The following is a 22,192-nucleotide window of genomic DNA, read 5'->3' on the forward strand; positions in this document are numbered from 1 at the left end:
CAAATGGATGTCAGATGAAATAATGAGACTTGTGGCAGTGAAGGAAAATGCTTGGGATACACATAAATTATCAGGTGACAGAATCCTATAATAGATACAAGCTAGTCTGTAATCAAGTTACAAAGGTGGATAGGCAAGCAAAGGCAGATTATGAAAAATCTTTGGCAAAGGGTGCAAAGAAAAACAGCAAAGACTTATTTACTTATATAAACTCTAAAAGGAAGGGGATGAATCAGATTGGTCCACTTGATATCAATGGTTTGACTGTAGATGATCGTTCTCAGATATCTGCTGAACTAAATGAGTATTTTGCATCTACATGCACACATGAGGAGTTATTCGAGGTGGAGAGGGCCAGATGTTTATCAAACTCTAATATGGAGTTAATTCTTTTGTAAGAACGGAGAGCAAACTGGAGGAGAAATTGTTGAAGTTAAACATAAGAAAGACACCTAGGGGTGGATAGGATCTATCCAGTTATATTAAAGGAGGCAGAAAAGGAAGTAAGCAAATTGTTATCCATAATTATGAGAGCATCCTTGGACTCGGGGAAAGTCCCCACCGACTGGAGATGTGCAACTGTATCTCCAATTCACAAAGGGTGACACAAGTAATTACAGACCTGTTAGTTTGACTTCTGTTCCAGGGAAAATAATGGAGTCACTGGTTAAAGAAGCATTGCAGAATCGTTTAGACAAGACTGCAGCAATAATTCAGACACAGTATGGGTTTGTCAAGGGGAAGTCTTGTCTGACCAATTTGATTGGATACTGTGATGTGGTCACAAAGGAACTGGATGCAAAAAATAATTTTGATATCATATACTTGTATTTCAGGAAAGCTTTTGATACTGTTGCATGTGGAGGTCTACTGTACAAATTGGAGCAGTATGGCATTAAGGGAAAGTTGCTACAATGGATAAAGGATGATTGATAGGGAGAAGACAGAGAGTGGTGGTCAGTGGGTACTGCTTTACGTTGACTAATGTTATTAGTGTTGTCCCTCAGGGTTCATTGTTGGGAACATTGTTGTTTTGTATATTTATCAATGATATTGTTGAAGGTATATCAAGCTTAATGTCAAAGTTTGCAGATGATACAAGGGTTGGCAGGGTTGTTAATAACAGTATGCTGCTGCAACAGGATCTGGAAATGTTGTGTAAATGGGCTGAGAAGTGGCAACTGAAGTTTAACATTAACAAATGTAAATTACTGCATATGTGGGTAGCATGGGTAGGATCTGGAAATGTTAGGTAACCCTAAGAAATGTACCAACTATGTGGTGTTGCACTCAGGGTAGTGGAGAATGAAAGAGACCTTGGGACAATTGTGTAGTCAGATATGAAGTTTTCTGATCAGTGCAGACAGGCTGCCATAGTAGGTCATGGGGGTCTTGTCAATGATATATAGGAATTTTGCAAGCAGGTATAAGAAGGTGATTATTCCCTTGTATAAGGCAATGGTCGGGCTACACCTTGAGTACTGGCGACAGATCTGGAAGCCTCATTTTAGGAAGGATGTAGAGTTGCTTTAGCAACTCTATCCTTCAGATATGCTTTAGCTTTAGCCTATGATATGCTTTAGCCTATTTGATATGCTTTAGCCTATCAGAGTTGCTTTAGTAACTCTACATCCTTCCTAAAATGAGGCTTCCAAACCTGTATTTATTGAGAGGAGTCTAGCAACTCATCTCAATGTGTACAGAGAAGGGCAACAAGACTGTTGAAGGGAACAAAGGGGTGCTCTAATGAAGAAAGTCTTAAGTTCTGTAGATTGCTGCTTCTGGAGCCTAGGCACCGAGGAAAGACGGTGGTGAAATAGATGTGCGGAAGTTTGCCTTTAGCTAGTAGCTCCAGCAGGTAGTTGATTGCTGGAACCAACTTCCATCTGTTGTTGTGTAAGGTGGTAGCTTAATAAATTCAAGTCAGAACTAGACAAACATTTGGAATTAATGGATCAGTGAAATGGGAAGGGGTTTATTTATTTATTATTTTTTTTTTGGCTGATGCATATAAGCTTGCTTTCTTGCATCATATGCCTGTGCTAATGCTAATTTTTAATATATTTATTAACATATATTTGTACCTTCGTGAATTTTAATTTGTATTTTTAAGAACTTTGACACAATGTTTTCAATTTCTCGAGGTTGTGAGGTGTATTGGATAGATCTGGGGTCTGATTGGGAGCCTTTGGTTATGATCCCGGGGATGTCTAAGCTTTTATGAGCTTAGAGAATTGAATGCATTTATTGGATTTTAAATGTAGTATATTTTAAATCATTTTAAATTTTGAATCATGTATAAACAAGGGAGGGTTTGGAAGGGAAGTAATCCTATGGGGAAAAATAAAATAGAGGTAACTTGAATTTTTTATAAAAACCAGTAAATGTGTTGAATATTCATCCAAATCTCCAGTTTTATTTTCTGCATACACTAAATCTTGCAACAATTATAAAGCAGTTATTCATCAGTCCAAATTAGATTTTGAATAGGCTACAAGTACACTACTTGCTTCTTGTGCAAATGGTGGTAGTAAATCTGGCATATTGGCCACAACTTTTGTCCATTTATTCTTCCATGTCTATTAAAACATGATGCTTGTATTGTCTCCTTAGCTAAAGATAAAGCAAACTTACTTGCATCTTAGGTGGCCTCTAACACTTGTATGATCTTGATAAACCACCTCCTGCCATTTCCATTGTAGTCCACTGAGTGCCTCCTTTTGTCTCCTGCAAAATGGATGTCAGAAGAATTTTAAACTATGTTGAGACCAAGAAAACACCATGTCCTGATGGAGTTTGTCCAGTTGTTCTTAAAAACCTGTGCTCCTGCTCTGTTTTGCCTTTTTCACACTTTCTTATTCTACTTTGTTTTTTTTTTCCCCTTCTGCTGGAAATTTGCTTACATCTAGCTGGTTCTTCAAAGAAAAAAATAAATAAATAAATAAAATCTTGCAAAACCTTTTCAGAGAAAAGGTTATGCAAGTTATGTGTTTTTCCTTGTATAGTAATTTTAATGCTTTAGCCTATCAGCAGTCTTGAAAAGGCTTGTTATTCTTCTATGGAAGCAGTGTCGTTTCAACCCCATGGATATACATTTGGAAAATCAGAAAAATATAATTCAGAATTGTTCACATTTTTGATGTCACCTTTATTTTCAATCTTTTCTAAATACAACTCTGAAAAATCCTTTTTTTTTTTTTTATATTTAAAAAAATATATATTTTTTAAATAAATTTTTTGAAATTAATACTTAAAGACCTATTGGAAAGCAAATTGCAAACCCCATTGCTTCAGATGTGTGCATATGGAAGCAGGCCTCTCAATAACAGGAGCACATGCTGCACAAACATGAAGTGCACATGTAAACAGTTTGATTCCAGATTATGCTTCAACATTATGAAGCCAAAGTGTATTACTGATTGGAGGAAAGCATGCATCAATAAAGCCAGCTTGCTGTCAGTAATTGCATTTGACGGATGCCGCTTAACAAGTATATATAATTAGTGCTTTAATTCCTGAATTTTTTCAAATTTGCAATAATTAACAGAGATTTATGGAATTTTTAGTAAGAAATCAATGAAAACATTTTCAAGAAGAGCTTTTAGGCATTTCAGCTGGGTACTGTCTCATCAGCCTTGCGTGCCTGGCTCACGATTAATTAACTCAGGAGTACCTGTATTCAGTTGAGCTGATAAATTTTACATAGTCATTTCTAACTTCCCTTGATATTTAATCAATCTTAATATTGCAGGAAAAACAGTATTGAGATACCATCCATTGAAGGATAGATGGGAATTTGTTGGTCTGATGCCTGAACCAAGGAATCATCATGCTGCAGCTATTATTCATGATATTGTTTATGTTACAGGTAAGGAATGGTCTAATAAATGTAACATAAGTATAAGTAACTTGAACATAAAATAAGTCTTCATAGTGTATAAATAAATCATTCCTTGATTTATTTGTATACACAATGAGTACTATTTGTCTATAAATTTTATATAAATTCATATATATAATTTTATATAAAATGTCATATTTTATAAATCCACTTAATTTCCACTAAATTATGTATAATTTTTTTATTTTTTGCTATTATTTGATTTAATTTATGTATATCCATGCACATTTACATGAAAAGCAAGTTACCGTCTATGTTAATACTTGTTCAATATGACATGCAGTTTTTTTTTTTTTTTAATGCTTCGCCATGCTAAAAATACACCACTAATATGTGCACAAAGAGAAGGCACTGCTTAATGTAACCACTGATTATTAGAATCAGTTGTGTTTTAGAATGAACTATCAGAAAAATTGATAAAAATTATAAAAATATTTTAATAGGCTATGGGAGGAAGCAAAAATTTAGCATTAGCATTAGTAGAGGCATATGATGCAAGAAAGCAAGCTTACGCAGCATCAGCCAAAAAAAAAAACCCACTCCCATTTCACCCCTCCGTTCATTCCAAATACCTGTCCAGCTCAGCCTTGAATTTATTTAGACTATCAACTTCCACAACAAAAGATAGAAGTCTGTTCCACCAATCAACTACCCACTGGCTAAAGGCAAACTTCTGCACATCTCTCCTACAACTGTCTTTCCTCAATTTGAATTTATGCCCTCTCAGGTGATTATTCTGAGCAAGAAGAAGAATCCCATCGACATTGAGCATGCTGAAACCATTCAAGACTTTATAGACCTCAGTCAGATCACCTTGCAGGTGCCTAGTTTCCAGACACTGTAATCTGCAAAACTTAAGCCTTTCTGCGTAAGAGTAACCTTTCGTTCCATTCACTAATCTTGCCCTTCTCTGTACTCGTTCCAACAGCTCTACATCCTTCTTAAAATGAGGCCTCCAGACCTGTATACAGTACTCAAGGTGTGGCCTGACCATTGCCTTATAAAAGGGGATAATCACCTCCTTATCACTTCTAGAAAAATTCCTGTATATCATTGACAAGACACCATGAGCTACTCTTGCAGACTGTCTGCACTGCTCAGAAAACTTCATATCTGACTGTGCAATTACCCCAGGTCCTTTTCATTCTCTACCACTGTCAGTGTAGTACCATACAGTTGATAGGTTACTCTGGGGTTACTGCTTCCCATATGCAGTACTTTACATTTGTCAATGTTAAACTTCATTTGCCACCTCTCAGCCCATCTGCTGAACTTTTCTAGATCCTGTTGCAGCAGCGTACTGTCATTTGTCCTTAACAACCCTGCCAACCTTCGTATTGTCTGCAAACTTGGACATTAAGCCTCAAATGTCCAAGAAATTTAAATCATTTCTTATGGCATCAACTAAATCACTTATTAAGATGCCTACAATACTGGATTAGTATTAGTAAGTGACAAATGGGGCTTAGAGGGGAACAGGTATCCTGTGTGTTATCAGACACTCAGCCTAAAACACTGATGGATTCAATATCTCTCTATTACAGAAGATTTAGGAGAAGTCCGGTTGGCCTACCTCCCTAAAATACACTCATGCACACCTTCTCGATGGTAAGCCCTGTTACGCCACTTAGGTGGCAACGAACGTGTAGAGTGGTTCTCTTCAAGACACTTGGTCAGCGTGAAGAGGAAAAGACCAAACCCTCCAGCAATGAGAGCACAACAATACAAATGGCCCTCAGTCCCCAGCAGCTTTCACTCTCCCTCTTACGGCAGCGAGAGGATCAGAGTGGAAGCAGAGGGTGCTAAGAATCTCTGGGTACGACCAGGCTGCCATGCACGGAAATTGAACTTGGCCTGTTATAACGTACGATCACTCATCGGTGAAGACAGGATATTAGAGCTGGAAAAGGAATTAGAAAATGTGAATTGGAATATCATCGGTTTGGCTGAAACAAGAAGAAGAAATGAATCACTTATACGTTTATGAAGTGGAAATCTGCTGTACACCAATGGAAACAGTGAAAGGAGTGAAGGTGGAGTTGGGTTTCTGGTCCATAAAGATTTAAAAACAACATCTTGGAATTCAAAAGTACATCACCAAGGGTGTCAAGACTAATACTCAAGATTTCTAAGAGGTACAAGCTAAAGATTATAATGATTTATGCACCAACATCGAGCCATGATGATGAAGAGGTTGAAGAAATGTACACTGAAATTGAGAGGCTTGTAGATGAGCAGAAAACCCACTACACTATTATTATGGGGGACTTCAATGCTAAGGTTGGAAAAAGGTAAAACAGCGCAGAAAGAGGAACTATAGGAAATTTTGGAATTGGTGAAAGAAATAAAAGAGGTGAAAGACTTGTGGAATTTGCAGAATCTCAAGGAATGTCAGTAATGAACACTTTTTTCAAGAAAAGGGTGAACAGAAAGTGGACATGGAAGAGTCCAAATGGATTAACAACTAATGAAATCGACTTCATCCTCACTAACAGAAGATATATTGTGAATGATGTTACCGTCCTGAATAAGGTAAATGTTGGAAGTGATCACAGAATGGTAAGATGTACACTTGATATAGATGTAGGAAAGGAAAGGAAAAAACTGACTCGAGTAAATGATACAAAGGTCTTTGAAATAACAGAGGAGGAGAAAAAGCAGTATGTACTGGAACTTAAGAACAAGTTTCAGCTTCTGCAGACTGCTCAGGACCAAGATATCGACGAGGAATATTACAACTTTCTGAAAGTGATAAAGCCCAAGAAACCTATAGGGAAACATAAATCCAAAGCAGAAAAAATTAGTCAAGAAACGCTTGTCATGATGAACCAAAGACGACAAATGAAGAGCAAGAAGAACACTGACAGGGAGAAAATTGAGTATACTGAGTTATGCAAAGCCATTAGAAAGAGACTCAGAGAGGACATAAGAAGATTTAACACAAGAAAAGTAGAACAAGCATTAAGGGAAAACAAAGAATTTAAATCAGCAGCCATGAGCAGTAATACAGAAAGACAAATGATACTGAAACTGAAGAATAGCGATGGTGTACTTATAAACAGCAGAGAAGGCATAATTCAAATAGCAGAAGACTACTATAGAGAATTATACAAGGAGCGAGGGAATGATACCAGCAGTGGGGAAGATGGATTGCAAAGTAGCAACACATACGACATACCCGATATTCTTCCTGATGAGGTAGAACATGCATTGAAGAAAATGAAGAATCGGAAAATCCCGGGGGAAGATGAAGTTACTGTAGAGTTGTTAAAATTGGGAGGAAGAGACATAACACAAAAACTGGCAAGGCTCTTCACAAAGTGCATTAGAAAAGGTGTGATGCCTAAGCAGTGGAATAATGCAATCATAGTTTTGCTGCATAAGAAAGGAGATAAATCAGAAATTGGAAATTATAGACCAATTAGCTTGTTATCCCATATCTACAATTCACAAGGGTCATTACTAACAGATTAGAAAGAATACTTGATGAGAATCAACCGAAAGAGCAAGCTGGCTTTAGGACAGGATTCTCAACTGTGGATCACCTTCACGTAATATCACAGCTAATGGAGAAAGCAAATGAATATAAAACACCATTATGCCTGGCATTTGTGGATTATGAAAAGGCATTTGACTCCATACAGCATAAGGCAATGTTTCGGGCACTGGAAAAGACAAGGCATAGATACTCCATATATTATGATTTTGAAGAAAATATATGAGAGTGCTACCTCCTTTATTAGACTAGACAAAGACAGTAGCAAATTTAAAATCGAGAAAGGAGTTCGACAAGGAGACACAATATCTCCGAAGCTGTTTACTGCTGCCCTTGATGAAGCTTTCAGAAGATTAGACTGGTCGCAGAAAGGAGTCAATGTGAACGGAGAGTACCTAAACCATTTACGATTTGCAGATGACATTGTGGTCATAAGCCACGATCCCAAAGAATTAGAGGAAAATCTTAATCAGTTATGCACAGTTAGTAAGGATTTTGGACTAAAGATGAATATGGCTAAAACAAAAGTAATGATGAACAAGTATGCCACGGAAAGGGAAATAATGATTGAAGGAGCAGTAATTGAAAAGGTGGAATCATATACTTATCTGGGACAAGTTATTAGCTGTAATAATGATAAATGGCTGGAAGTCAAGAGAAGAATAAATTTTGGATGGATAGCATTCAGGAAATATAGTCACATACTGAAGAGCAATATCCCAGTTTGTCTGAAACGTAAAATAATGAACCAATGTATACTCCCCACCATGACTTATGGAAGTGAAACTTGGGCACTCACCAAAAGAATGGAAGAGAAGCTAAGAACTACACAGCGAAGAATGGAACGAATTATATTGGGAATCAGACTGTTAGATAAGAAGAGAAACACATGGATTAGGCAGCAAACTCAAGTAAAGGACATTCTTATCAAAACTAAAGAACTAAAATGGTCTTGGGCAGGACACATAGCTCGAAGACATGATGACAGATGGACTAAGAAAATAACAGAATGGTACCCGAGAGGAGCTAGAAGAAAACCTGGAAGACAAAGGCGGAGATGGATAGATGAAATTCATGAGTTTTTGAGTAGTAAATGGATGGCTAGTGCTCAAAACAGAAGGAACTGGAAAGTTGCTGGAGAGGCCTTCATCCTGCAGTGGATTGAAAATGGCTGATGATGATGATGATGAAGTGACAAATGATGCAATGAAGCTTATATGGCATCACCCCCAAAAATTAAATAAATTAAAAAAATATATATGTATATATAAACACATAAAATTATGTACTGTGTATATAATCCAGCAGGCTTGAAAAAACATGTTTAGATCATGACACCATGATTGTTGCAATAAATAAAAGTACACAGTTTTGGAAAAAAAAAAAAAAAAAATCATCGATTCATTTGAGTTCATGGCTGAAATACCATCAATAGTGGCTCCATTGTGTGTGGTATTTATTGATGTATCTGACGATAAATCTAAATTGAAAATTATTTTTCATAAAATTCCTTTCCATTCTTGGTGTTTCGATCATTGTACACATTACAAGGAAACTTATACATAAATCTTACTATCTAGAAGGATGGATCCAAAAAAAATTGGTTGTGATATATGATAAATTCACCTTTATATAAATTTTATGTCATTAAGGTGAGAGATGATTTTTTCAAAATGATAAAAATGAAGAAAGAAAGTCCATGGAACCATGGGATGAGATATTGAAACAAGGTGAACATGATAATGAACCATTGTTAATACAACAGCAAACGTTCGTATGGTCAGAGGAAAGTATCTGTGTATCATACCTGGTTAGAGATCTTCCCCAGCAAGTTAACTATTTGAAATTCACCAAAATTTAAAGATGGGTTTAAAATCACTCTGTACATGATAGCATCTAGCAAAATCCATAGATCAAATCGCCATGGTGTAACACTCCAGCATTTGTTGTATATACCAGTACTGCAGAAAGTTTACAAGTTGCATTTAAATCTGTAGGAACCATGTTTAATATTACGTGTTCTATGTTGGAATCAAAGGAATTCATAAACAAATTAGTAGAATCCAATTTGGCATTCCTCAAATCCATTCCCAATTTGGCATATCATTGGAGTCAATGAAAATGGGATGTGTTGCCATGATTTGTTAATTAGGAAAGCTTACAACGTTCTTGACTTCAGGCACGTGTGAACCAACATGGTCTACATTACTATATACACGGTGTATCGTAAATAGTGGTCCAGAGTAAAGGAGTCGGTACACCGTGTTCTTAGGTATCACGTACAGGAATTTCAGTTACTTTTAGTCAAGATTCTCGGAAAAAAAATAAATTTCATTTTTTTTTAAATTTCTGTGTCTTGCATCACTAATTTGCCTATAATTTCAACAAATATCAATATTTTTTAATTCTGTTTTTTTATTATTACTCCTGAATAGGTGCACTATCGTAAACAAATACATTCGACTAATTTAAAGTCAAAGGTTTTTAAAGAAATTCATTTTTTTCCTATTTCGATACTCATCTCCAAAAAGTCATGTGACTTTAGGTGCATATTGTCTAAAAAAAATGTACTACACTGTCAGTGCCCATTAATTTAAAAAAAATCATTATTAAATCAAGATTCTAAAATGGTACAACATTAATTGCTAACAGTTCAGAAAAAAAAGTTATTGGCATTTAAAACAAAAAGCAGCTTAATTGCCTAAAATATTTTGGATTCAAACTTTTTTATTTTAAGTTCTTTGATTGGGTTTTTTGAAATAAAACATTCTTTTCAAATTAACTATTTATTTCAACTAAACGAAATGCTCAAAATGGCCACCATTAGCGGTGATGCATGCTCTGCATCGCTGAATAAAAGATCGTTTGAGTCTGCAAGCAAATCCGTTTGCATTAATTTCTTCAGCCGCTGTTTGAATCCTTTGACACAATTTTTCGACAGAAGTGATTTCCTCTTTGTAGACCTTTTCTTTCAGACACCCCCAGTAGAAAAAATCTAGGGGGTTGAGATCCGTGAATGTGGTGGCCATAAAATTGGGCCTAACCGCCCAATCCATCTTTGTGGAAAAGTTTGATTTAAATGTTCTCGTACAATAACAGCGAAGTGAGTGGGACAGCCATCATTCTGCAGCCACATTGTGTCTCGTATTTCTTGGTCGACATCTCTCAATAACTCAGGGAGGTCGTTTCGCAAAAAATTTAATCTTTGCGAATCTTGACTAAAAGTAACTGAAATTCCTGTACGTGATACCTAAGAATACAGTGTACTGACTCCTTTACTCTGGACCACTATTTACGATACACCCTGTATGTTATATAAATTTTGATATAATAAAGAAGTAACAACTTTACTATATACAGAGCCAGCAACTCTAATAAATGAAGATCCTGTAACATATGCTATATATTTCAATAAGGTTGTTGAAAGTATACTCTCAATTTTGAAATCAAAAATTATATCCCTTTAGATAATATTATGTTGCGGATTATTTCAAAAGAATTGAATTTGAACACAGAAGAAGTCCACATGAACATATATTTTTATGGTTAAACAATTCACCTAAATCACCATTGGACAAGAAAAATAGTAAAATGGAAGCAGAAATTAGAATGATAGATTCATTATGTTCTACATAAAAAAATTCTGAAAATACAGAATAACAACAAAGTAAACATATGTTCCCTTGTTATATAAATAAAAATAGACACTCAAAGATTTTCCTATAGAAAGAAATATAAAATGATGCCCGAATAATTGGAATTAGATGATCATGGCACTTTCTAAAAATTTCACCAAGCTAATTGATGTCATTCAGATGAGGAATATCTAAACATTTTAAGAGACACTATCTCATGACCATGTGTATTTCTTCAGTGCACAATGGGAGAAAAATTTACCAATAGTTACAACCCATGAATCTTAGACACTCTCATGTCTAATACTGATTTACAATTCATCATTGAAGAATATTTGTGTGCTACATGTGTAATCGAATATTGTTAATAAAACTAATAAAGGAATCAATAATTTACAATGATAGATTCATAGAATTTCAGGAAGAATATCTGGATATGGATATGATTGATTTCAAATGGGTGTTGAGTGTGGATGCATTTAATTCTGCAGAAATGAGTTCATAAGAAACTGCTTGGTATTTAACTATGACAGCTTATGTCTATCTCTTGATGGGGAAATCAAATATATTCCCACTATGTGGCCACCCAAGCATCAGAAATTACATAAATCTACAGTGGAATTAGACAAACAAAAAATTGATGGTGAATCTTTTAGATATGTGGAAATATATCATTTTTGATAAATACGAACAATGTGGTGAAGAATTGGAATGTGTAACTTGCACAATATGTGCTCATTATTGAAAGGGATTTAATGGAGGGGTAAAAAGGAATTTTCTAAAATTATTCAGTAATTATGATATGAGAGATTTTCATGAATATATATGTTACATGAAATAATACGTGAATGTCCTAATTGCAAAGGCCACATCTGGCCCATTGAAAATCATATGATCTCTGAAAAACAGAAAAAAATCCAGAAGTACAGGGTAGAATGAAAAGTGTCATCTCAAGAGCCTAAAAAACAAATTATGCTCAATGCATCCAAAAACAAATTATGCTCAATGCATCCAAAAACACATATGCAGCAGCCATGCATAAATATCAATCAATGGCAACACAAACTGAAGTATCAGTTTCCCCAACCATATCGATTGCAGATTGGGCCCGATCTATACTGCCATCGTCGATGCCTTTTTTTAATGAGGAGAATGAAATTTTGAATAAAACAGATATGTTGAACTTTATGAACAAAATAAATTATTAATTCATAAGTGAAGGAAAGAATTTGAATCCAATATTGATATTGAAAAGACGTTTGAAGTTATGTAGGCAACTGTGCATTGAACTGGATGATAATGATCAAACAGCAACAAAAAAAAATTAACAATTTCAGCAGTCAAAATAAACTGACAATTTCGTTTCCAATTCCAAAAATATTGACAATGAAATAAGAATAGCTATGATGAACCAATTATCATCAGTCATGAGCAGATAAATGAGAACACAAACCAATACAAGTTTTGCTGAAGTCGTTGGTTTCATCGACGATGACAGTCGTCAATGAAACCGACTCCTAAGGAGCAAAAGGTAGTAGACAGAGCCAACAACACCACAGTCACAGTTCCACCAGCCACACCACATAGATCATCAGATATTACAAAATTGAAAACAGACTCGCCTCTCAATAGGAAGACAAACAATATCAGTTTAGCAAACATGGATACCGATAATAATGCTGACCCAAATGAACCTCTCCTAGACCTTCACGCAGAAGATGACATGGTACTACACTTAAGGTGGTAGAAAATGAAAAAGACCTGGGAGTAATTGTGCAGTCAGATATGAAGTTTTCTGAACAATGCAGACAGGCTGCCAGGGCAGGTCATGGGGTTTTGTCAATGATATATAGGAATTTTGCTAGCAGAGAAAAGGAGGTGATTGTCCCTCTGTATAAGGGTCAGGCCACGCCTTGAGTACTGCGTACAGGTCTGGAGGCCTCATTTTAGGAAGGATGTAGATTTGCTTGAGCATATACACAGAAGTGCAACAAGATTGATGAGGGGAATGAAGGGATCCTCTTACCAAGAGACGCTTAAGTTCTGCAAATTGCAGTGGCTGGAGACTAGGCACCTGCACGGTGATCTGATTGAGATGTATATGACCTTGAATGGATTGAGCATGCTGAATTCTGATGGGATCCTTCCACTTGTTCAGATTACGAACCTAAAGGGGCATAAATTCAAATTAAGAAAAGACAGATGTAGAATAGATGTGCGGAAATTGCCTGTAGCCAGCGGGTGGTTAATTGCTGGAACAAACTTCCATCTGCCATTGTGGAAGTTCATAGGTTAAATAAATTTAAGGAGGAACTGGACAGGCATTTGGAGGAAATGGTGTGATTTGGTTTTTTTTGTTTGTTTTGTTTTTTTTTTTTTTGGCTGATGCTGCATAAGCTGCAAAAATTCCAATTGAACTTCACTTGCTTTTTCGCATCACATGCCACTACTACTACTGCTGGATGCTCAAACTTTCTAAAAAGAAAGTGAAGCTCGATTGCCATAAACAGCCTGGGAATAAAAAAATCATAATATAAAATATAAAAATAATTTTTATAATTTATATTTTTAAATTATTTATATTTTATATTCAATATAAAATATAAAAAAATCAGAATCATCCTCATGCAACAAAATCAAATATTGCACCATATCATACAATGGAGCTGTAGAGGAATTTGCAGCAACATTGATGATATCTATGAGCTAATCAATCATTATCAACCTGCAGGCATCTGCTTACAAAATACAAATTTAACACCAGGTGTATCTCTCTCTCAGTTAAAAATTATACTCTATTTAGAAAAGAAAGAACTATTACAAATACTGCTCATGAAGGCATAGCTATACTCCTAGATTCAAGGGTACATCATCATCATCATCAGCCATTTTCAATCCACTGCAGGATGAAGGCCTCTCCAGCAACTTTCCAGTTCCTTCTGTTTTGAGCACTAGCCATCCATTTACTACTCAAAAACTCATGAATTTCATCTATCCATCTCCGCCTTTGTCTTCCAGGTTTTCTTCTAGCTCCTCTCGGGTACCATTCTGTTATTTTCTTAGTCCATCTGTCATCATGTCTTCGAGCTATGTGTCCTGCCCAAGACCATTTTAGTTCTTTAGTTTTGATAAGAATGTCCTTTACTTGAGTTTGCTGCCTAATCCATGTGTTTCTCTTCTTATCTAACAGTCTGATTCCCAATATAATTCGTTCCATTCTTCGCTGTGTAGTTCTTAGCTTCTCTTCCATTCTTTTGGTGAGTGCCCAAGTTTCACTTCCATAAGTCATGGTGGGGAGTATACATTGGTTCATTATTTTACGTTTCAGACAAACTGGGATATTGCTCTTCAGTATGTGACTATATTTCCTGAATGCTATCCATCCAAAATTTATTCTTCTCTTGACTTCCAGCCATTTATCATTATTACAGCTAATAACTTGTCCCAGATAAGTATATGACTCCACCTTTTCAATTACTGCTCCTTCAATCATTATTTCCCTTTCTGTGGCATACTTGTTCATCATTACTTTTGTTTTAGCCATATTCATCTTTAGTCCAAAATCCTTACTAACTCTGCATAACTGATTAAGATTTTCCTCTAATTCTTTGGGATCGTGGCTTATGACCACAATGTCATCTGCAAATCGTAAATGGTTTAGGTACTCTCCGTTCACATTGACTCCTTTCTGCGACCAGTCTAATCTTCTGAAAGCTTCCTCAAGGGCAGCAGTAAACAGCTTCGGAGATATTGTGTCTCCTTATCGAACTCCTTTCTCGATTTTAAATTTGCTACTGTCTTTGTCTAGTCTAATAAAGGATTTAGCACTCTCATATATTTTCTTCAAAATCATAATATATGGAGTATCTATGCCTTGTCTTTTCCAGTGCCCGAAACATTGCCTTATGCTGTATAGAGTCAAATGCCTTTTCATAATCCACAGATGCCAGGCATAATGGTGTTTTATATTCATTTGCTTTCTCCATTAGCTGTGATATTACGTGAAGGTGATCCATAGTTGAGAATCCTGTCCTAAAGCCAGCTTGCTCTTTCGGTTGATTCTCATCAAGTATTCTTTCTAATCTGTTAGTAATGACCCTTGTGAACAACTTGTAGATATGGGATAACAAGCTAATTGGTCTATAATTTCCAATTTCTGATTTATCTCCTTTCTTATGCAGCAAAACTATGATTGCATTGTTCCACTGCTTAGGCATCACACCTTTTCTAATGCACTTTGTGAAGAGCCTTGCCAGTTTTTGTGTTATGTCTCTTCCTTCCAATTTTAACAACTCTACAGTAACTTCCATCTTCCCCCGGGGCTTTCCGATTCTTCATTTTCTTCAATGCATGTTCTACCTCATCAGGAAGAATATCGGGTATGTCGTATGTGTTGCTACTTTGCAATTCATGTTCCCCACTGCTGGTATCATTCCCTCGCTCCTTGTATAATTCTCTATAGTAGTCTTCTGCTATTTGAATTATGCCTTCTCTGCTGTTTATAAGTACACCATCGCTATTCTTCAGTTTCAGTATCATTTGTGTTTCTGTATTACTGCTCATGGCTGCTGATTTAAATCCTTTGTTTTCCCTTAATGCTTGTTCTACTTTTTTTGTGTTAAATCTTCTTATGTCCTCTCTGAGTCTCTTTCTAATGGCTTTGCATAACTCAGTATACTCAATTTTCTCCCTGTCAGTGTTTTTCTTGCTCTTCATTTGTCGTCTTTGGTTCATCATGACAAGTGTTCCTTGACTAATTTTTTCTTCTTTGGATTTCTGTTTCCCTATAGGTTTCTTGGGCTTTATCACTTTCAGAAAGTTGTAATATTCCTCGTCGATATTTTGGTCCTGAGCAGTCTGCAGAAGCTCAAACTTGTTCTTAAGTTCCAGTATATACTGCTTTTTTTCCTCCTCTGTTATTTCAAAGACCTTTGTATTATTTACTCGAGTCAGTTTTTTCCTTTCCTTTCCTACATCTATATCAAGTGTACATCTTACCATTCTGTGATCACTTCCAACATTTACCTTATTCAGGATGGTAACATCATTCACAATACATCTTCTGTTAGTGAGGATGAAGTCGATTTCATTAGTTGTTAATCCATTTGGACTCTTCCATGTCCACTTTCTGTTCACCCTTTTCTTGAAAAAAGTGTTCATTACTGACAGTCTTTGAGATTCTGCAAATTCCACAAGTCTCTCACCTCTTTTATTTCTTTCACCAATTCCAAAATTTCCTATAGTTCCTCTTTCTGCGCTGTTTTGCCTTTTTCCAACCTTAGCATTGAAGTCCCCCATAATAATAGTGTAGTGGATTCAAGGGTACCTTACAGACAAATTTCCTTACAAACCTCCATTGAAGCTGTTGATGTGTGTAATGATTGATATTACTGTGACACTTGTCTCTATCTGCCTTCCACCCAGTCAACCCTACACCATTCATGAACTTGAAGATCTTATTCTGCAGTTTCCAACCCTGATCTGTTTATTGGGTGACTTCAATGGATTCCTGTGGGTTCTCCCAATGCAGATGGACGAGGACAACTCATTGAACTTCTTGCTGATAGACAAAACCTAACTATTCTAAATACTGGCTCACCAACTTACATCCATATCTCTACAGATACAACCTCTGCAATAGCTTTCTCCATTTGCTCTCCGTCCTTCTTTCCTAGTATTTAGTTGACAGCCCTTGATAATCCGCTCAGCAGTGATCACTTCCCAGTAATATGTAAAATTCAAACAGCACATTCCATAATTTCAGAAAACCTCATAAAGTGGAAATTTTCCAAAGCAGATTGGGCAAAGTTCACTTCACTTCCCTTGTGTCCTTTGATGACCAGATCATCAAAATCTCTCCAATCGACACAGTTACCGATCACATTACAATACAAATACTGGCTGCTGCATTTACTGCGATTCCACAATCACAGTCAACCATCCATAGAATCATAAATTATTGGTGGACTGAAGAGTGTCAGTGTGCAAAAAAAGAAAAAAAAACGAGTGCGGAATTTGTTTTACAAACATTCTACCACGGTCAGTTTTAAAAACTACAAGAGACGTAGAGCCAAGGCCCGTCACATTAGGAAGAAAGCTAAAAGCGACTCTTGGATTCGATTTGCAAGCTCAATTAATAAAAATACTGACACAAGAATAATATGGAGAAGAATAAAACAGCTAAATGGCAAAATTTTCCCCATTATCCTCCCCACTTTCAGCCCCAGGGGCTGTATTTTCACAGTTGTCTGCCGTGACAGCATATGATCCATCATTCCAGAAGATCAAAGTATTAGCTGAAAAATCCCAATTGAACTTCAGATCTAGATGTTCTTCACCTTACAATCAACCGCTTACAATGCTTGAACTTCAAAAAGCCATATCAAAAAAAACAGTGCTGCAGGCTCCTATGGTATATTACATAATGCTCCTACACTTAGATAAAAAATTGGTCTCTTCACTGCTCACCTTTTTCAATCGCATCTTCCTCAAACATTCTTTCCCCAGTTCCTGGCATCACTCCTATATAATAGCAATTCCCAAACCAGGGAAAGATTAGTCTATTCCTCAAAACTATAAACCCATTTCTCTCACTAGTTGCTTAAGTAAAGCCCTGGAAAAAATAATTCACCGTTGACTCACATGGTATCTTGACTCCAAAAACTTAATCTCTGATAATCAATGTGGTTTCAGAAAAAATCAATCGACCCTGGATCTCATGGTCAAAGTAGAAACAAACATCAGGAATGCATTCATCCGAAATGAGCATCTTGTCATAGTATGCCTTGATATAGAGAAAGCATTTGACACCACTTGCGTTTTGGTATCCTAAGAGATCTGTATTCCCTTGACCTGAGAGGCCACTTACCATATTTCATACAGAACTTCCTTCAGCATAGGTCTTTTCAAGTTCGATACTGACAAGCCCTCTCCCAAACATATGTACAAGAAGTAGGGGTCCCACAGGGCTCTGTTCTCAGTATTACCTTGTTCGCAATAAGAATAAATCACATGATCTCACAGTTTCACAAAACATGACCTTCATTGAGTGGCAGCTCCAAATTTCAATTAATTAGCATTCAGCTATGGATGGCACAGAATTGGTATCGACTCTCTTGTTCAAAATCTAAAGTAGTTCACTTTTGTAACAAATGCAAAATGTATCCAGATCCAGAGCTACACTTAAAAAATCATCCTGTCTCAGTTGTGAACAGCATTCGTCTCCTTGGTCTGATATTCGATAGAAAATTGAACTTCGTGGAATACATCAAATATTTACGAACGTCATGCCAGAAAAAAATGAAAACATACTCAAAATTATTTCTTCAACATCATGGGGTGCAGTTAGGTACATGTTACTTCATTTGTATAAAGCTCTAATCAGATCTTGCCTTGATTACAGTGCCCCACTGTATGATTCTGCTAGGGGGAACGTGCTAGCATGGTTTGCCCCTATTCAACAGTCTGCCCTAAGAATAGCTATAGGCACTTATAGAACTTTTTCCAATTCAAAGTCTTTACATTGAAGCTCATGAACTTCCCCTATGCCTCAGGAAAAACATTTTACTTCTCAACTGTACAACTAAAGTCCAAAGTCTACCTACCCATCCCATCAGGCCGATAATTAATGACCCTCAGTTCACAATGTACTATAGAAATAAACCCAGTGCAGGTCAGCCTACTGCTTTCAGATTTAGGGCATTATTACAATCTTGGAATATCCATTTTCACAGAGGTCTTCAATATTCCTCCAAACAGTCCGGATTCCCCCTCCCCCCCATGATCTTATATTAAACCTTCCTGTGACAGTTATTTCCTAAACTGAGGAAAGCACTCTTTTGCAAATGTCAACATACAACTCCATATTGTCTACACACAAAATTATCTGCATTTTACAAAAATATATATTATATTTTTGTAATGGATCACCAATGGATCAAAATCTGAGTGTGGAGTGGGCAGACATCTTCCCTCATAAAACCTCCATATCACTTCCCAATGAATGCAGCAGTTATACAGCTGAATTATACGCCATTAAACTTGCAATAGAAAATATTCTCCGTCTCTCCATCCAAAAAAGCATGATATATACGGACTCCCCGAGGCTGCTTATTGCTTTACAGAACATTTCTTCTCAAACACATCCTTTAATAAAATTCATAAAATCCAAATTGATGCATGTCCAGGAACTCCAGTGAGTGGTCATTTTTTGCTGGATCTTGGCCATGCTTGGATACCAGGAAACAAATGTATGCACTATGTCGCTAACCATCCATCCAACAGAGAATCATCACAGTATTATGTTCCATATCTTGACTACAAAAGTAATATACAAAGAATATGTAGGGGACAATTCAACGGCAAGCCCAAATACATAATAAATTCCTCCAAATAAAACCTGAACCACAGGTATGGCCCTCCAGCTTCCATGTAAACAGAAGGGAGGAAGTAATCTTAATTAGAGCACAAATTGGCCACAGTCAACTTACCCACCTTTATCTCCTCACAGGTAAAGTGTGAAGTGTGTTTAGGGTCTAGCGGCACCAGGGGTTCCCCCCATCTCCGTGTAGTATACATTGTTGTGTGTTACAGTACTGTTAGAGACCAAAAATTTCAAAGTGTATGGATATTGTAAAGTGCAGTGCCATGTACCATTGTTCTTCTGACCTTTTAGCCATTGGGCCCCTAATGGGACCCACCATTGTCCACACTAAACCCTGTGGAGGAGGCAAGTCAGGTACACCAGTATTTTTATATAGTACTCTGGCAGGTCCTGCCACCTAGTTTCCTAAGATTTCAGTGGCTAAAAAAAAAAAAGCATGCTAGAGGTTGGGTTAAGCCAAAGGAATTTTAAGTTTTACAGTGTAGAATTAAGAATTTTGAGTGTAGAGGCTGGATAATTTTAACATGGGTTGAATGCTAGTTGGAAAGCTAGAGGGGGAGAGGAGACTTAAGGCTTGGGGGGGGGGGGGGGATGAGAGACAGAAATATAAGGTCGATAGAGTAGATGACCCCAAAATCACTGAGGCAGGCCCATGCCCAACCAGGCAAAGAACAGGGGTTGGCAGGGGGAGGTGGCAAACCGTCTCCTCCCACCCTGCCAAGGGAGGGGGTTAAAAGTGGGTAGAGCTAGAGTGCCCTGCTCAGATTGCCAGTATGGCATTTGGCAGCAAGCTGCAAATTGAAAAATCGAGTGGTCGCAGTCCAGATGTGGAAGACCACGTTCAGACAGCGAAAAACACAGCAGGATGCTGAGGAGCTGCAGATCTCAGTCATGGCAGTGAGTATTGTCCAATTAATCAGGTCAGCTCCAAAATTTCCATACATACGCTTACTCAATCTAATGGGTGGTGTCAAGGTCAGTGGTGCAGTATTAAGTGGTCCCATCCAGGTTCAATTTAATAGCTTCATACTTGATGACATAGACATGCAAGAAGTGCAGGTTCTGTCCTAGGAAGGAGTCTAGTTCCAACGGTGTCATCAAACACCATTACTGGATTCCAGAAGAATTTTCAGGCTTACAGTTTAGTAGTTGCATGGGCTTCAGAGTTTCCCGATGTTATCCAGTTTGAATACGTTAAGCATATTCTAGAATTGCTTGAGTCTCCTGTGCTGTCTATCTTGTTGATGGGGCTACCACTCATAACAAAAACACATGTCCACTCATAGCCCTATGGTTGAGGAAGGGTTCTTTGCCTGGTGAAGAGTTTCTGAGCAAAAGTGGAGAAGGCACTGTAATGCTCTTCATTCTCTAATAGGTGTCTTTCCTGCTCTTGTGGGAGATAATGGATCTCAGTAATTAAGATGCGTTTAAGGTCCTCATAGTGTTTACACTCGTACATCAAATGATCCCATGTTTCTTGAGACCCTCTGTTGCAGAGTGGGTTATCTGCTATGGGAAAGGCAGCCAATTTCACTGTAATGGAACCATGGCCCATTAGGAAAAGTGGTTTGAAGGCCCAGAGAGAACCAGATCGGGCATTTAGGATATGTTTGAACATCTGGGATAAATTTGCATGTGATGCCACCCTTCATGGCGGCATTACACACAAATTTATCCCAGCCTTTCTGTTGTTAAGTGAATTCAGTGTGAAGCCTAGGACTGTTTTTCCCTTGAAAAGTTGTTGTATGTACAATTCCAAGTCTAAAGGAAGCACACTGGACAAGGCATGCAGGGCATAAGTTGAGACTGGATAAGAAGGATAGAGCGCTGTATGATTTTAGTTTTACATCTGTAACCGTCCGTGTTTTGGAGAACCATGCCCCAGAGGCATAGGTGATGGCAGGGATGAAGACTGCCTTATAGAAGAGTACCATGGTACTCTTCTTGAGACCTCAGTCCCGTCAGGTCACCCTGGCCACAAGGGCAGTGTAGTTAGTAATCTTATGAATATGGATCAGATGTGGTGGGAAGGATAGCTTTTTATCTAAGACTACTCATAGATATTTCATTGTGGCTGCAGTTTGATGGTAGTACCCTGTATCTTTATTTGTGGCGGTCTCCTTTCTTGTAGCCTGCCTTTCAGGTGAGATGCTTAGCTTGTTGTGGGAGGATCAGTCCTGCAATTTTGCCAGAGCATGGTTTGCATGGCTTTCCAAGAATTCCCTAGAGTCTGCCCCGAGCATAATTATCAGATCAATTCACATAATCCTGTGACCGAATCTTGCTGAGATCAATATATAAGAAGTCATCCAACATGTAATTCCACAGCAGGGGCCCCCAATACCGAGCCCTGCCAACATCCATGGTGCAGTTGCTTTGTCACTTGACTGTAGAAGGTTTTGACCATGATGTACTTGTTTACTCACCATTTTTCAGTACATAGGAATTGCCCCAGAATCCAGGCAATGGTTGTATAGGTTCGGTATTAGTTTAGGTTCATATTCAATTGCTTTTTTGATGATTTCTGGTTCGAGAAGGTCTCTTCCAGGTGTCTTCTTGTTTTTTATCCTGAGCAGCAGCAATCTCTTCTGCAGTGAAAAGCTGTAGCAGCAAACCAGTTTTTCCGGGTAAGTTTCCCAAAATTTGCGGTAGTCCTTGGGTTGGCTTTCTTTGCCTTCACCAAAAAATCAAAAATAAATCATCATAAGCAAACTTCTATTAAAAACAAACGGACCAAACTTCTCCCTTCAAACCAAATAATGCAGCACATTCTTTCA

General features: G+C 37.3%; 1 protein-coding gene across 1 annotated transcript in view; it reads left to right on the top strand.

Moving 5' to 3' along the window:
* Window positions 1-22,192, top strand: part of LOC150078531 (alpha-scruin-like) — a 153,318-nt gene that overhangs the window by 11,122 nt on the left and 120,004 nt on the right. The window contains exons 2-3 of the mRNA XM_090384599.1: window positions 3,752-3,868; window positions 13,271-13,273. Of these exons, the coding sequence (XP_090240725.1) occupies window positions 3,752-3,868; window positions 13,271-13,273 (120 nt within the window). The remainder of the gene's footprint in view (window positions 1-3,751; window positions 3,869-13,270; window positions 13,274-22,192) is intronic.

This window comes from Mastigoproctus giganteus, chromosome 11 (genome assembly GCF_048544385.1).
Source record: "Mastigoproctus giganteus isolate SK-2022 chromosome 11, ASM4854438v1, whole genome shotgun sequence".
Classification (NCBI taxonomy): Eukaryota; Metazoa; Arthropoda; class Arachnida; order Uropygi; family Thelyphonidae; genus Mastigoproctus; species Mastigoproctus giganteus.